Source organism: Capra hircus, chromosome 9, assembly GCF_001704415.2.
Source record: "Capra hircus breed San Clemente chromosome 9, ASM170441v1, whole genome shotgun sequence".
NCBI classification, from domain to species: domain Eukaryota; kingdom Metazoa; phylum Chordata; class Mammalia; order Artiodactyla; family Bovidae; genus Capra; species Capra hircus.
Genome location: NC_030816.1, coordinates 88609151 through 88625768, shown reverse-complemented (window position 1 = coordinate 88625768; position 16618 = coordinate 88609151). Strand labels below are relative to the sequence as shown.

The 16618-nt window shown below is 53.0% G+C and overlaps 1 protein-coding gene across 2 annotated transcripts; it reads left to right on the top strand.

Moving 5' to 3' along the window:
* T (T brachyury transcription factor) lies at positions 618-9923 on the top strand. 2 transcript variants are annotated; one of them, XM_018053537.1, is made up of 8 exons: positions 618-823; positions 1452-1716; positions 2621-2755; positions 3635-3696; positions 3810-3871; positions 5867-6040; positions 7312-7441; positions 9650-9923. In XM_018053537.1, exons 1-8 carry the CDS (start codon positions 618-620, stop codon positions 9921-9923), a joined length of 1308 nt encoding a protein of 435 aa, XP_017909026.1. The 2 variants fall into 2 exon arrangements, with proteins under 2 accessions (XP_017909026.1, XP_017909027.1); XM_018053538.1 differs by lacking the exon at positions 5867-6040.

The following is a 16618-nucleotide window of genomic DNA, read 5'->3' as shown; positions in this document are numbered from 1 at the left end:
AGCAGCCCCTGGGCAAGATGCGGGCAGGCGCGAGCTCGCGGGCCGGGCAGTCCGCGCCCATCCCGTCCCCCACCTCCTCCCGGCCTTCGGGGCCCGCCCAGACGCTTTGATGGAGGTGCAAACATTTGGGGGAGGGCGGAGGTGTAGGGGCTGGGCCGGGCCTCGTAGGGTCCGGCTCCGGATTTACAAAAAGCCGGCGAGGGAGCCCATTGATGGCCCCCCGCCTCCACGGCCCGCCCGGCGGGGTCTGATATGGCCGCGCGCGGCCAATGGGCGGCGGCCCCGGCGCTTCAAAGGGCTCGCGGCCCAATCCGCCGAGCCCCCCTGCGCCACGCTGCAGGCTCTATTTATGCTGAGGGGCGATTTTCCTTCCCAGGAGACCTACTCTCGTCCCTCCTTGCGGGAGTTCAAGTAGAATAACCTCCCCCTACCCCTCTCCCTCGCCCCCTCCTCTCCAGATCGTCGCCCTCGACGCAGGTCGGCGCTGGGTCTGTGCCGTCGCGGGTCTGGGCACTTCTTGGGTGTTTTTGGAAGAGCGGCCGTCTGCGGCGGTGAAGGTGGCGCTCGCGTAGCCAGTTGGGATTTAGGGGGGCGTCGGGGCGCGGGCCGGCGGGAGGATGACCTCCCCGGGCACCGACAGCCCGGGGAAGAGCCTGCAGTACCGCGTGGACCATCTGCTGAGCGCCGTGGAGAGCGAGCTGCAGGCGGGCAGCGAGAAGGGCGACCCCACGGAGCGCGAGCTGCGCGTGGGCCTGGAGGAGGGCGAGCTGTGGCTGCGCTTCAAGGAGCTCACCAACGAGATGATCGTCACCAAAAACGGCAGGTGGGCGCGCCGGCTCCCTGCGGCAACCCCCTCGCCTAGTCTTTCTGCTCCTCCCGCTCGGGCTGGGAACAGCCTCGTGTGGCCTCTCCCTCTCCCTCTGGGCCTTCTTCGCAGAACTGTCACTTTCCTGGGGAGGACGAGGTGGCTCAGATAGTAAAGAAGCTGCCTGCTATGCGGGAGACCCCGGTTCCGATTCCGGGAAGATCCTCTGGAGAAGGAAATGGCAACAGGCTCCAGTATCCTTGCCTGGAGAATTCCGTGGACACGGGAGCCTGGTTGGCTACAGTCTATGGGGTCGCAAAGAGTCGGACACGATTGAGACACTAACACAACCCTGGGGAGGGGGACTCCCCCGGAACTCGGGAGACCCATGCCTCGCCCACTCTTGCCCCCGGCCTGACCCGTGTGCTGCGGCCTCTGCCAGGTCCTGTCCCACCTGCCTCCGGAGGCCGAGGGATGAGGGATGGTGGGGTGGGCGCATGCAGATCTAGGTGAGTCCTGGGAAGGAGCACCGTGCGTGGCCCCTTTTAAGTTCCCAGGGGGAGCTTCCTGCCCCAAATGACAGATGCCCTGCCTTCGGCCTCACGATCCCATCCAGGGTCCTCCAGCTGCACCCCTTCCTTTTCAGGAGGATGTTCCCGGTGCTGAAGGTGAACGTATCCGGCCTGGACCCCAACGCCATGTACTCCTTCCTGCTGGACTTCGTGGCGGCCGACAACCACCGCTGGAAGTACGTGAATGGGGAGTGGGTGCCGGGGGGCAAGCCAGAGCCACAGGCACCCAGCTGCGTCTACATCCACCCCGACTCCCCCAACTTCGGGGCGCACTGGATGAAGGCACCTGTCTCCTTCAGCAAAGTCAAGCTCACCAACAAGCTCAATGGAGGGGGCCAGGTAGGTGTGAGGGCTGGAGGGTGGGGGCCGACTCTAGGAGGGGCCTGTGACTCTGCACCTTCTTGTGGCAGAGAGCTGGAAGGGCGCTGCTGGCCTGGAGGTGAAGTCTGCCTTCCTCAATTAAGCCCTCAGTGTTGTTTATAGTAAGCTGACGACAGTAACACCCGGGCCTGGAGAGCGAGCGGGGAGAGGGCGGGCAGTTCTCAAGCTTTGGGGGAACTTCTGCGTCCTAGCCTTCAACTTCCTGGGGTAGAGAAAATATGCAAGTCGAGGGTAAGTGCTCACTTCAGAGCTGAATGTGCCTGCCGTTCTGACTGCGCGGAGTCTGAACAGACTTGCAAAGCCGTCCTTTTCTACAGATAGTCTTTCCTTGGGGAGTGTTTCCAAAAACTGCACTGGCGCTCAGGCATTCCAAGCTGTCTACAGCTGCCCTGGAAGCTCTAGAACTTTGTTCTACCAGGTCAAGCACGTCCTGAAAGGCAGGCGTTGCCTCTGATCGTGTGCAGCGTCTCTCACTCCTTTTCCGACCTAGTCGCGGGAGCAGCAGCTAACGGGCAACCTACCACCTTCAATTCGCTCACTCAGTCGTGTCCGACTCTTTGTGACCCCAGGGACTGTAGCCCGCCAGGCTCCTCTGTCCATGGGATTTTCCAGGCAAGGATACAGGAGCGGGTTGCCATTTCCTCCTCCAGGGGGTCTTCCCAACCCAGGTATCCCTCGTCTCCTGCACTGCAGGCGATTCTTTATGCTCCAAATCACCAGGGAAGCCCCCGGCGTCAACAGTAAAGACATTTTCCTGTGAGCTGCAGGAGTTTCTGCGTTCACATCAGGGCAAATGGAAGTTTTGTTGTCTTTAACGGTGGGACTTTGAGGATCGCAGTTCCTGTGTTTGTGTCTCTCTCAGATCATGTTGAACTCCTTACATAAGTATGAGCCTCGAATCCACATCGTGAGAGTTGGGGGTCCACAGCGTATGATCACCAGCCACTGCTTCCCGGAGACCCAGTTCATCGCGGTGACCGCTTACCAAAACGAGGAGGTGAGGCACGGGCAGTCAGCGGGCTTGTGTGTGTGTGATGAGTGTCCTTTAGAGCCTAAAGTTTAGACGGATAACTAATGCCTTTTCAAATTATTTCCCATAACAGTACATACCAAACAGGACAGGAGGAGAAAAGTTTTAAAATAAGTACTCATTCAAGCACTTTCTCCTTTAGTTTTCCCTAAAAGTGTCTAAATCGACAGGGGCACCCCTCCAAGTCTGTGCTGTGTGAATAGTCAGCTAGATACACAGTTTAGTGCCTGTGAATCTGTGTCTACGCCTGACCCCAAAGGACAGACAGTAGGTGATTAGCTGATCAGGCTGTGGGTGTTGACCGCCAGCCAGACTAGAAGTCACTCTCCCTAATGGACCTGCGTTGTGGTTTGAGCCATGTGTTAGACTGGTGCACACAAAATATTGTCAGTAGTGAAGAAGTGAAGTGAAAGTCACTCAGTCGCGTCCGACTCTTTGGGACCCCATGGACTACACAGTCCAGGCCCGAATACTGGAGCGGGGGGCCTTTCCCTTCTCCAGGGGATCTTCCCAACCCAGGGACTGAACCCAGGTCTCCCGCATAGTGGGCAGATTCTTTACCAGCTGAGCCACAAGGGAAGCCCTTGTCAGCAGTAGGTTAAATTTATTATTGTCAACTCCACTTAGGAAATCAGCATTTAAAAGCTTTACATAAATGTGCTGTTCTTTATGAAATATTATAATTACTCGGCTACTTCAGATTCAAATAGGAAAATACACCTGGAAAGAAGTCTGATTATATTTGAATATTTAAAGGGGGTATTGGTGGTGCCTGATTTCTTGGTGGCTAATTAAGTCCTCTGACTAAGGAGCAGATACTAGTAGATGCAACTTCTTGTTTTTCAGATCACAGCTCTTAAAATTAAATACAATCCATTTGCAAAAGCTTTCCTCGACGCAAAGGAAAGGTGAGAGAATGCTAGTGATACCCCTTGGGCGAAGAAGTGTGCAGAATGAGCTACTGCTGCAGATACCGTTTCCTGAATGTTCTCCTTGACCATTCAATACACTTTCTTGACAGAAGCGATCACAAAGATATGACGGAAGAAGCGGGAGACAGCCAGCAGCCTGGGTACAGCCAATGTACGGTTTGTTGCTCTCTGCCCAGGCGGACCTTGTCTCAGGGACTAGCCTGTCTGGGGCAGGGGGCTGGGGATGGAGCAGACAGAGCTTCTGGGTGCCCTTGGGGGGCACACCGCTCTTGGCTGTGCAAGGCAGTGGCCCTGCGTGTTGATGCTGTTCCTACTGGTCATCGAACTACTGGTCCCCAGCCTCTGCTCCACCTGGGGCTTCCGGATGCCCCCCACCCCCCTGCCAGCTCACGGGATTCCTGACAGAGGAGCCTGGGTTCTTTTGCTTTGAGGCCACTTCAGAGGCTTCCTAGGTGGCATGATGGTAAAGAGTCTGCCTGCCAGTGCAGGAGACGAAGGAGACACAGGTTCAATCCCTGGGGCGGGAAGATCCCCTGGAGGAGGAAATGGCAACCCACTCCAGTATTCTTGCCTGGGGAATCCCATGGACAGAGACGCCTGGAGGGCTACAAATCCATGGAATCACAGAGTCCATGGACACGACCGAGGGCTGAGCACGCACGAGGCGGCTCCAGCCATGGCTAGGATGGATTGCTGAGACCTTGATGGGTGTTCAGACTCTGTTGTGTTGGGCAGGAGAAGAACTTGGCTCTCATCCACTCTGAGATGGTCTGTCTTTTTGTTAATGGCTGAGAACGGAAGGATCATCTTTGGGACGGTGCTTCTGATCACGTGTAGCTCTCCTCCAGCTTGCTTTGGGGCTGGGAATGGCCTGCCGGGTCCTGCTGGAGACAGCGGCTCGCAGGATGGGCAAGCCTGATTTCAGTCTAGCCTTCTTTAGGAGTTAGTGAGGTGTTCAGCGGAGTGATGCAGGTCTACAGCAGAGTCTATCAGGGGAAAAGGCTTTGTCTTACCCATCCAGGCAGGGCGGGGACTCAGAGATGAGAAACTGGCAACGGTTGGGAGAGAAAAGTTACTGCTGGCTGCTCACTTCTAAGTTAGGGCGGAACCAGAGCGGCGGCTTCCTCAAAAAACCGTTTTCCCTTTCTTTCTCTTTCTTTTCTTTCTCCCTCCCTCCCTCCCTCCTTATCCTTCATGGAATACTTTAACAAACAGCTCTCCTAAGTGGCTCACGGCTGTCACCTCACAGAGCAGAATATGAGCAACTGCTCTGGCCGCCGATGGGCCCGAGCTTTGTGGCCACTGTCTGGACCCTCTTCTCACTGGAATGCTGTCTGCAGTTAGAGTTTGGGAATTGGAGCCTGAGCAGTTGTCTTCCTAGTGGTTGCTTTTCTGTTTTTTTTTTAAAGAAAGAGGAAAATAAAGGGAATGGAGAAGAAACGGGAGCTGTAAAGGAGGGCAGGGCAGTGTTGGAATGATCCTCTGATTGACCTGTAAGGTGGGAAAGGGTGAGCCAAACGCAGAAGGAAAGCGAGGAGAACACGGGTGCCGGTCCAGGCAGGACGAGACTCCTCCGCGTGGCGGTGTGGTCTGCAGCAGGGAGGGAAGGGGGGAGAAGCTGCGGGCAGGGCTCTCCCTGTGCGCCCTGAGTCTGAATTTTGTCTGTTTTAACATTTATTCGCGCTCAGTAGTTTGGCCCTGAAAACTGACCTGCCTGGAGGGACAGAACGTCCCGGGGGATATTCTGGGAGGATCCCGGGAGGGGGCGGTTTTGAGGAAGCCGCAGGGCTGGCCGAGGCTGGGGTCAGTCCCCCAGGTTCTCGGGTGCCCTGAGCGTCTGGACGCCTTGGCCCTTCTCTGGCCGCACGGCTGACGCCCACGACCCCTGAAGCCTGGTCAGGCCCTCGATGTCCACGGACCCCCAGGAGGAGACCCGCCGCTCCCTGGCCTCTGCCCCGCTGTCCCTTAGCTTCGTTTCCGGCCACGTGGCTCGTGGGATTTTAGTTCCCCGACCAGGGCCTGAACCGGGGTCCTCCGCGTGAGAGCTCGGAGTCCTGGGCTCTGGACCGCAGGGAAGCCCCGTCTTGCCCGTTCGATGACGGGAGGGAGGCCGAGCGGGGTCCGCAGCCTGCTTCTCTCACAGCAGGGGGCTGGCTGATCCCCGGAACCAGTAGCCTGTGTCCACCCGCCACCCCCCACCCCCAGTTCGGAGGCCCCCTCTCGCTCCCCTCCACGCACGGCTGCGAAAGGTTCCCGGCCCTGAGGAGCCACCGGCCAGCCCCCTACCCCAGCCCGTACGCGCATCGCAACAGCTCTCCAAGTAAGTCCCAGCGGAAGGCGGCCGGGTTGGGGATGCTGGAAAGACTTCCGGGAAGGGAGCGGGCTCTTGACTGGCTCAAGAGGGCGCTTCTTTCGTGTCCACGTCGCTGCTGGCTCGACCACAGAGACCTCCAGGCCAGGGGCCTCAGGGCTGAATGTGACTGCTACTGCTTGAGCCTCTTTACTTTAGGACCCTGGGCCCCGGTTTGCGTATTTTGTGAACCCCGTAAGGTGATGATGCCGGGCCAGCCAGGCACGAGGATTACTAGCTTGATGAGACGCAAGTGTGTTTCTCCAAGTATGAGGCCAGGGTCAGTGGCTCATCTGAAAACTCCCCAGACCCACAGAATCAGACGCTCTGGTGGTCCAGCACTTTGTGGTTTAACGTGCCCCTACACGTTAAGGGGATACAGGCTTATCCCTGCCCCTAGGTGCAGGCTTGAGTGGTATGAACACTGGGCCAGACCATGAAGACCCCTGGACCCAATTCCCTCTAACACCACGGATGTCCCAGACTTCATTTTGTCTGGCTCTGAAAGGAGGAAAAAAGCAAATGAACGCCATAAAACAATTAAGCAATTAAAGCTGATTTGAAATGAAAGAAGCTTATTTGGGAAGGAAATAGCAGTCCAGCTAGAGGCTAGATCGTATTTTAAATTTTGCCTTGTGTAAATGGTTTTCAAAGTGCTTTTAATTCTTAAGCGATAATCCTTTGCAGAAAAGACAGGTAAAAATTACACTGGTTTTTCAGTGTAATCAATTCTTAATCATGTGACTGTAAGAGCCCATTTCTGCAGCATAGCTATGGATCTAATGATAAGAAAAAGCCTGGGTGCTGGACTATATTCCAGCATGTATATTTGACAGTGAGTATTGGCCTTTGACGGAGAAGTCAATGGTGCCCCACTCCAGTGCTCTTGCCTGGAAAATCCCATGGGTGGAGGAGCCTGGTGGGCTGCAGTTCATGGGGTCGCTAGGAGTCGGCCACACTTTCACTCTTCACTTTCATGCATTGGAGAAGGACATGGCAACCCACTCCAGTGTTCTTGCCTGCAGAATCCCAGGGACGGAGGAGCCCGGTGGGCTGCCGTCTATGGGGTCGCACAGAGTCGGACACGACTGAAGCGACTTAGCAGCAGCAGCAGCACCAGCATTGGCCTTGGATGACCGATTAGGCAGGTGCTGATGCAGCTCCAGCTATTGGTAGCATTTCAGTGTGTTTTGCCACTCTTGGAAGCCCTCATCAGTAATGACACTTTCTTACATCTGTAGCCTATTCCGACAGTTCATCTGCATGTCTGTCCATGCTCCAGCCCCATGACAACTGGTCCAGCCTTGGAATGCCTGCCCACACCAGCATGCTGCCCATGGGTCCGAACGCTGGTCCTCCTGCGGGCTCCAGGTAATGCACGTCTGGGGAGTGGTGCAGTGTCGTGGGAACGGGAGTGCCTGTGATGTCCTCCCATCCCATCCATTAGCCTGTATCCTGCTCTTCACTTACGGGTGATGGGTCTTTATTGGTAACTTGACCACTAGCCAGCTGTGTCCGGGACCCCGGGTTACATAACTGCCGTGAGTTCCTGCTTCAGCCTGTCCTCTGGGAGTTCAGTGGCGCTTTCAGGGTGGATGGAGCTGGAATCTCATGGAAGGGAGCAGGGACCCTCTCCTGGCTTTGCTGTTTACTGGTTCATGTGATGGACAAGCCTCCTGAGCCTTGCTTCTTCAAGAAAAGGGCACCAGATAACCCCAGCCTCAGCCCATCTTCATAGGCTTGTAGGTGTACAGGATTGTGGGGTCAGTAGGTGAATCTTGAAGACAAGTTTCCAGAACCTCTTTTGATAGGCACTATCAAATTAAGGAAATACATTTGTTGGATTTCTGTGGATATAGAATCAGTGTGTTTCTTCACGTACTTGCTAGGTAACTTGAAAAGAATGATGACTATTTTATTATTAACTTGAAAATTGTGTAGAGGGAGGTTGGCTTCAAAAAATCAAGCTGGTCGTTCAGCGTATTATATTTCTTCATAGGATTATTATAATAAAAACTAAAATGACAAAGCGAGAGCCCTTTCCACGTTTTCTAAGGAGGAAATGAGTCAACGGTATTAACTGATTGAACAAGTTGGCTCGCAGCAGAGTGAATCTATGGACAAGGCACCTTGACCTCAAAAGCAGTGCAGCTTCCGTGTGGGTGCTTGCTCAGCTGCTCAATTGTATACGATTCTTTGCAACCCCGTGGACTGTACAGAATATCAGCATTTGCCTAAGACCTTAATTCTTTATGTTTAGGAAGCAATTCCTTTAAAGTTGGAATCTAATGTCTACTCTTCAAAACAGAGCAAGCACTGCGTAACCAGGAAGCCTTTCCAGGGCTCCAGGGTCGCCTAGAAGACTGCAGTGAGTCAGATGACCTGCAGGCTACAACGGGGTCCCCCTGAGGACTTCAGTGCATCTCGGAGCCTTGTTGCCTTTCATCTGTAAAATGGGGAGAGTCCCCTGCCTCACTCCATCACGCCTGTGTGCAAGTCCAAGGGCATCTGAAGTGTAGGACATGGCCTGGTCAACCACATAGCCCCCCATAGCCTAAGCCCTCCTTGCTCATTTACAGAAGGGTTGATTCTGCTAGAAGAGAGGGACATTTTCCAGAAGCAAAACGTCAGCCTGGTCTAGTGTTGGTCAGACCTGTGTTCTCAGACAGGGCAGGGCTAACGTCCGTTTCCAGTTCCTTCCTTCAGGGATGTGGAAGCAGGGCCTCAAAGGTGGGCTCGGGGCCAGGCTCACCTGGCGTAGTGGGTGCACGGGGGTTTGCTTCCAGGTCTGAGTCCTGGGGCTCTTCCTTCTGCCGGGTGCCACGCTGACATGTGCTGACACGTGGTGCCCACAGGGAGTCACTGGAGGATGCCCTCCACCATCTGTGTTTGTCTCCCTCGAAGGAATGGGCAGCTTTTTTAAAAAAAGATTTGTTTATTTGCTAATTCTTTTGGCTGTAGTAGGTCTTCACTCTACACGGACTTTGTGGCGAGTGGGGGCTTCTTGTCACGACGCCCAGCCTTCCCGCTGCAGCACCTGATTCTGTGGCTGAGCACGGGCTCCAGGGGGTGCGGGCTTCAGGAGCTGTGGCTCATGGGCTCTCCAGAGCAAGGCTCAGTAGCTGTGGCTCGTGGGCTGATTGCTCTGGGGCACGTAGGATCTTCCCAGACCAGAGATTAAACCGGTGTCCCCTGCCCTGGCACGTGGATTCTTAACCAGGACCGCCAGGGAAGCCCTGGAATTACTAGTCAACACAGATGCGTGTGCACATCCTCGGAAACATTGGACTCGGTGCATCTGAGAACTTGGATTCTCAGCTTGAGCACAAAGCTGGAGTCTTTGGAGCGGAAGCTAACAGTGCATGTCAAGGCGTTTTTAGACGGCTCCTAATGATTTTGTTTCTTGTGGGCAGATGAGACATGACCTCTATCCATGTCCAGGTGTGATTTAATCACACAGAAGAAATGAGCCGTTTATTCCCCGGCCGTCTGGGGTGGGGTTGGCGGGGGTCTCTTTTCCCCTCCTGGAGCGCCTGCCCAGGTCTCTGACCCGTCTGTCTCCCCACTTTTCTGTTTCAGCCAGTACCCCAGCCTGTGGTCCGTGAGCAGCGGTGCCGTCGCCCCGGGCGCCCAGGCGGCGGGTGTGCCCAGCGGGCTGGGAGCCCAGTTCTTCCGAGGCTCCCCTGCCCACTCTACCCCCCTCGCCCACCCGGTCTCAGCGTCCTCCTCTTCGGGGTCCCCACTGTACGAGGGGGCCGCCACGGCCACAGACGTAGCCGACAGCCAGTATGATGCCTCCGCCCAGGCCCGCCTCCTGGCCTCGTGGACGGCCGTGTCACCCCCGTCCATGTGAGCCGGAGCCTGTGCCTGAAAGGAGGCCGGGACTGCAAGTGTTTGAGCGGCAGTCTCACGGGGCGTGGGAAGGGGGTCAGGCCTGCTAACCGCCCTTCAAAGGAAAGAAGAAGAAGGTTCATGTTCTGTTATGTATCAGGAGTCCCACCGCCAGCACTGTGCTTCGTCCACCATGGTGGCGGTGCATCCTGAGTCCTTTCTGTGCTGCGGGTGAATGCAGGTGTGGAAGCAAGGTGGGGGCCTCCCTCGCCAGGACCTGCAGTAACAATGACCGGCCAGCATCCAGAAGCCGTGTTTCTCTTACATACAGCCGGAGGTGCCTCCGGCGCATCAGGCTTTGTAACTTCTCCGGTCATACTCTGGGGAGGTAAAAAGCACGCTTCCAGTTCTCCTCCCTGTTGCTTTCCAGTAGCTTCCAGGTCCCTTTGGGACCCCTGTGGCTGGGATCCTAGTCGGAGCCCAGCTGAGACAGAATTGCGCCACTCTTGGGGGACAGCAGATGGCCGTTGAAACAGCAGTGTCCAGCTCTGCCTGTTAGAATGTTTACTTTTGAGCATAGGTAGCTGATCTCTTGTACTGTTAAACCGACAACTGTTTATGTTTTTCCTTTGACAAACTAGCCAAAGACAATCAGCAGAAAGTATTTTCTGCAAAATAAAGGCGATGTGCAAAATCCGGCTGGTCTAGTTATTATTTAAAACCCTTCTTCTTTCGGAACGAGACTTTGTTCCTGCTTACGACTGTCCTGGAGGAGCTTTTCAGTCTGTGATGGACTTTAACATTTTATCCAATCAGTGGCAGGACTGGAAGTGAAATGTTCATATATTTATTTACTCAATAGATAGATTACTTTGCCACAAAAATGCAAATGGTGTTAAATGATTTTCAAGAGAGCCAGCGCTGAGGGGTGAATGTGGATACTGACAGGATGTAGAACATAAAGATGCCATGAAGATCAAATGGGATGTTTACTCCATTCAAGCAAAAATACGTGGAGTGAACTGGCAAAAGGTTACAGTTTACAGGTGTCAGGTGTAGCCACCACAGTCATTGGAACAATAAGGCATTTGTTAATATCTTCCCTGCTAGAAAGGTTTCGCAGCAGTGAGTCAGCACCACCCCTGCGCTAGATCGGGGCAATTTCTCCACCTAGTGGCAGAAGCCTTACTTTAATCCTAGTTGTTTAAGCTCGATACTCTGAGCCTCCGGTGTCTATGAGTGTGAACCTAGAATTGAAGTGTAAAGGGCCACACCTTTGGTGTGTCTGCCTGCTTTCAAGTTGGGCCATGCTTCTTGTAAATTATTTGCCACTTGATAGTTTTTCTTGGTTTTACTCCTGTGTGTGTGTGTTAGCCGCTCGGTTGTGTCTGAGTCTTTGTGACCCCGTGGACAGTCGCCCGCCAGGCATCTCTGTTCATGGGATTCTCCAGGCAAGAATACTGGAGTGGGTTGCCATTCCCTTCTTCAGGGGATCTTTCCCACCCAGGGTTTGAACCCAGGTCTCCTGCATTGCAGGCAGATTCTTTACTATCTGAGCCACCAGGGAAGCTGGTTTTAATGCAACTCCTGTAGAAATACCCTAGATGAGAAGATCTGATATTATATAAAGATATAAAGTGCCTTCCCTGGTAGCTCAGCTGGCAAAAAACTCTGCCCACAGTGGAGGAGACCCGGGGTCAATTCTTGGGTCGGGAGGATCCCCTGGAGAAGGAAATAGCAACCCACTCACGTATTCCTGCCTGGAAAATCTCATGGACAGAGGAGCCTGGCGGGCTATAGTCCATGGCACCGCAAGAGTCGCCTGTGACTTAGTGACTAAACCACTAAAGACACAGAAGTATTGAAAGAGTATTTTAAAATAAACAACTGCCCAAGAGGGACTGGGAAGTAAACTGGCCCCAGACACGCGGTCTGCAGGAGAAGAGTGAGGCGGGGAGGGAGGTGGTGGGGTGGGGCGTGCTGGGGTTTCCCAGAACACGTCACCTGACTGCTGTCCGCAGGCTGAGGCCGTCCCCAGCACCTGCCCCTTGCCAGGCCTTCAGGAGTGTTAGTGAGCGATGTCCGAGCTGCCGGGGAAGAGGAGCATGTCTTCAGGGAGACTCGATGCTCTGGGTCGCTGGGAAGCACCACCAGGAATGGGGCCCTGCCCCCGCTGGGGGCTGCGGGGAGACGGGGCCTCCACTCTGGGCTTTGACATGTTGGAGTTTCTGAAGGTGACTCAGAGAGCAAATTCAAGGAGTTAATATTTTAATAAATCCAACAGCATCCTTTTGGCTATGTAGCGGGGCAGTGGCAGCCAAAAAGAGCACGGAGCCGACAATTTTGGTACAAAAGACCTGGATAGGACTGTTCATTCTCATCCCTTGCTGTGGGAACCTCAGGAAAGCTAGCTATGCTTCTAGAAGTTGAAGTTCCTTATCTGTCCAGGTGCAGAAAAAAAACACCTGGGTGCTGTCAAAGCGAATCTGTGGATTTTCCTGCCCGGTCCAGTGGTTAAGTGCTTTCACTGCAGGGGACGTGGGTTCAATCCCTGGTCCAGGAACTAAGATCCCCAAAGCGAAAGGACATAGAAATAAAGTCAAAATGCATGTTTTACCCAGAAAACACACTTTTCGGGAGCACAGTCTGTCCCACTGGCCAACTGAAAAATGCTGTGGACTCTATCAGGAAGAAGACACCTAACCTAGAAGAGATCAGGAAATTTGATCAACAGTATAGCAAGAGAAGGGACTGTGTCACGCAGGAGGAAAGAGGCCCCCAGGGAAGGAGACGCAAGAGCCTGTGAAGAGGGCTTGGCTCTGCTGGGAGGGGAGCTGCTTCTGAGCCTGGCTGGGCTGAGACAGCCGGAGACGGTCACAGACAGGAGAGGACAGCTCACCCCGCTTCCCTCCTGCCCTGCATTGGAACCTGTAATTGCCGTCCACCTCTGATGGACAGAGGACCTCTGTTAGCAAACATTCCTCTTCTTAAAATTTGGCTCTAAAACCAAGAGGGAGAAAGCAGTGCAATCACAAAGATATTAATGTGAGGCTCAGTTGTGTCCGACTCTTAGCGACACCGTGAACCGTAGCCCACCAGGCTCCTCCATCCATGGGATTTTCCGGGCAGGAGCACTGGAGTGGGTTGTCGTTTCCTCCCTGAGAGACCATAAATACCGGTAAAGCAAAACAAAACCTGCAGGGGGACCCTTCCAAGTGGGAAGACGAGAGGTCCTGGGGTGAGGGGGTGCAGGGGGCCGGGACACGGGACCCCCGCGGCACAGGGACTGCAGAGGCATGTCCGTGGCCTTGTTCACGGCAGAGCCTCCTGCCCTGGGGAAAGCTGGAGTGGACTCATGCTTCCTGATCCTCACTCCTGGGCTTCCTTGCTCCTAAAGCCGCTCTGCTTGAGAAGGGCCCTGCAGTGGAGTCCCCCTTCCCAGCCCCATCCCTATTGTCCTTTTTCCACTTGAAAGAAAGGTTTACTGCTGACTCACCCAGCTCTTCATTGACTCACGTGTGAAAACCTCCAGACATCAAACGGCAAGACAATTGTTCCACCCTCAGGCCTCATAAAGGCCCCCAGATTCTCCTCCCCAACAGACCCCGTGAAGAATCCGCATGGTAGAGGTGCTGGCTTCCCACACCCAAGCGCACGTCACCTGCTTCCAGCCGGCCTGGGGGGAGCTCGCCCATCTGACTTGCAGTTTATAAACTCTAAAGAAATTTACTATTATTAGTTTTTATTCTGGCTGGGCCTTGTGGCATGCCGGAACTTAGTTCCCCGATGGGGATCGCAAGCCCGTGCCCGCTGCAGTGGAAGGGAAGGTCATAACTACTGGACCACCAGGGAGGCCTCCTGACTCCCAGTTTTAAATTCTGTGGAGACGACAGCTGTACAGTCTGGGGTGCTTAGTATGTGCCCGTCTGTGTTCTCAGAGGCTTCCCTCATAGTTCAGTTGGTAAAAGAATTTGCCTGTAATGCAGGACACCTGGGTTTGATTCCTGGGTTGGGAAGATCCTCTGGAGAAGTTATTTAATCGTGTTAGACTCTTTGCGACCCCATGGATTGCAGCCCAGCAGACTCCTCTGTCCATGAGATTCTCCAGACAAGAATACTGGAGCGGGTTGCCATTTCCTCCGCCAAGAGTCGGACACGACTTACCAGTGAAACCAGCACCACCACCACTGTTCTAAGTACATTGCCTGTGTCTCTGACTTCCTATGAAACCTCTCATCATTTCATAGAAAAGCAAGTGGAGAGCAGAGGCGTGGAATGGCCTGTCCCAGGTCACATAGACGGTGGGCGGAGGGGTGGGAGGCGCGGCCAGGGGATCCGTGTGCAGAGCCCCCGCTTGCTACCCGTGTGCTTGGCTGGCGAAACAGGTCGGGCGTCTTCCCTGGTGCTGCCACGTGGGAGGCTGAGGAAGGCACGGAGCGCCCCGGTGGTTCCAGGAGGAGCTCTGTTGCGCTGTTAGAATATCGAGGCATCTGATAACAGTTCGACCGTATCCAGTGGAGACACGGCTTAACTCCACCTCACAGGGACCCACGGCTGGCTGGATGCTGGGGCAAGGAGGGGGCTTGAGGAAGGGGTGCTGTCTACATTGGTTTAACACTAACTGGCCTTACAGGTGTGGGTCTATTCCTGACTATTCTGTTCCATTGATCTCTCTTCCTATCTTTATTTCAGTCTTGCTTTATAATAATGCTTGAATTTAAGGAATGAAAGCTCTCCAACTTTACCCTTCTTGATCACTTTAAATATATGTTGCTGCTGTTGTTGAGTCAGTAAGTCATGTCTGACTCTTGGTGACCGTATGGACCGTAGCCCACTAGATTTTCCTGTCCATGGGATTTCCCAGGCAAGAATACTGGAGTGGGTTGCCGTTTCCTTCCCCAGGGAATCTTCCCAACCCAGGGATCAAAGCCATGTCTCCTGCATGGGTAGTTGGATTCTTTACCACTGAGCCACCCGGGAAGTCGATAATAGGCTTATGCCCCCAGATTGTTATTAGTTTTGGTTTAAATGATCAGTGTGTGATGTGATATTTACCCTTTCTGGTAATCTGCCTCATTTCCTTCAGATTTGGAGTTCCATCTGGGAAATTTCTATCAGTATTTCTCATAGGATGGGTTTGCTGGAGATGAATCCTTTCAGATTTTGTCAATGACCATCTTTATTTCACTTTCAACTTTGAATACTATTTTTGCCAGAAATAGGATTCTCGCTTGCTGGCTTGTTTATATCCTGCGGGTGTTTCTCGGCCATTCCCTAGCCGTCCGACCGCCATGGTCTCTGGTGAGGCGAGAAGTCAGACGCCGCTCACAGCGGCATCACGCACTCTGCTGTCCATTTATCTCTGCACACTACTCTTTTCCTGGTGCTTTTAAGATCGGTCATTTATCTTTCGTTCTCAGCAGTTTTACTATGATGCGCCTAAATTTATTTATTCATGTATTTTTTGCAGTAATCCCGCTTGGAGTTTGCTGAGAATTTTGTATCTGCGAGTTAGTGTTTTTCACCAGTTTGGGAATGTTCTTAGCTATTGTGTCTTGATAGGTTTTCTCTGTGGCATTCTCTCTCTCCTCTTCTTCTGGGACTCCAGTCATTTGCGTGTTTGATGTTTGACTTTTTGATCTCGTCCCACAAATTTTGTGGGCTCCTGACTGATTTTGCCTCTACTTTCTTTCCCTTTTTATTCAGTTTGAACTCTTCATTGTTCTGTCTTCAATTCACTGTGTCTTTCCTTTGCAACATCCAATCTACTATTAAACCTATCAGAGTGTGTACATGCTCAATTGCTCCGTCTTGTCTGATTCTTTGCGACCCTATGAACTGTAGCCCATCGGGCTCCTCTGTCCATGGGATTCTCCAGGCAAGAACACTGAAGTGGACTGCCATTTCCTCCTTCAGCGAATCTTCCCAACCCAGCGATAGAACCCGTGTCTCCTGCATTCGTGGGTGGACGGGGCCACGTGGTGAGACTGTCTAAGGATTCGTTTATTACTAGTAAGTTTAATTTCTAACATCTAGCATTCGAGAAATTGGTCCTAACTTCTAGTGTCCTATCTGCTGACTTTAGCTGTCTCTTTACACAAGCTATCTTTTTCTTTTTTAAACACTTTTTATTTTGTATTGGGTTGTAGCCGATTAACAAACAGTGTTGTGATGGTTTCAGGTGAAGGTGAACAGTGAAGGGACTAAGCCATGTATATGTCCATTCTCCCCCAGACTCTCCTCCCGTCCAGGCTGCCATGTAACACCGAGCAGAGTTCCATGTGTACCCAAGCAGTCTTTTCCCACAGTGCACTTTCACATTTTTAACATAGCCATTTTAATAAAGTCTCTGACTCTTTAAAACTATTTAAAACTGAGCTTACTGATGATTCCTTTTTTTTTTTTAACATGAGTTTCTTTTCCTACTGTTTCATATGTCTTGTAATTTTTGATTTTCTGCTGGGTATTTTTGTAGAAAAGAATAGTAGAGACTAAAATAGATGATCAGTGATCAGTGCAAAGAAATAGAGGAAAACAACAGAATGGGAAAGACTAGAGATCTCTTCAAGAAAGTTAGAGATCCCAAGGGAACATTTCATGCAAAGATGGGCTCGATAAAGGACAGAAATGGTATGGACCTAACAGAAGCAGAAGATATTAGGAAGAGGTGGAAAGAATACACAGAAGAACTGTACAAAAAAAGATCTACATGACCCA

What these genes read in the sequence shown, in the direction of transcription:
- T (XM_018053537.1), top strand. Translation starts at nt 618, where the DNA reads ATGACCTCCCCGGGCACCGACAGCCCGGGGAAGAGCCTGCAGTACCGC. An exon ending in CCGCTTACCAAAACGAGGAG is followed by an intron (nt 2,756 to 3,634) that starts GTGAGGCACGGG and finishes CTTGTTTTTCAG; the next exon opens with ATCACAGCTCTTAAAATTAA. An exon ending in GGTCCTCCTGCGGGCTCCAG is followed by an intron (nt 7,442 to 9,649) that starts GTAATGCACGTC and finishes TTTCTGTTTCAG; the next exon opens with CCAGTACCCCAGCCTGTGGT.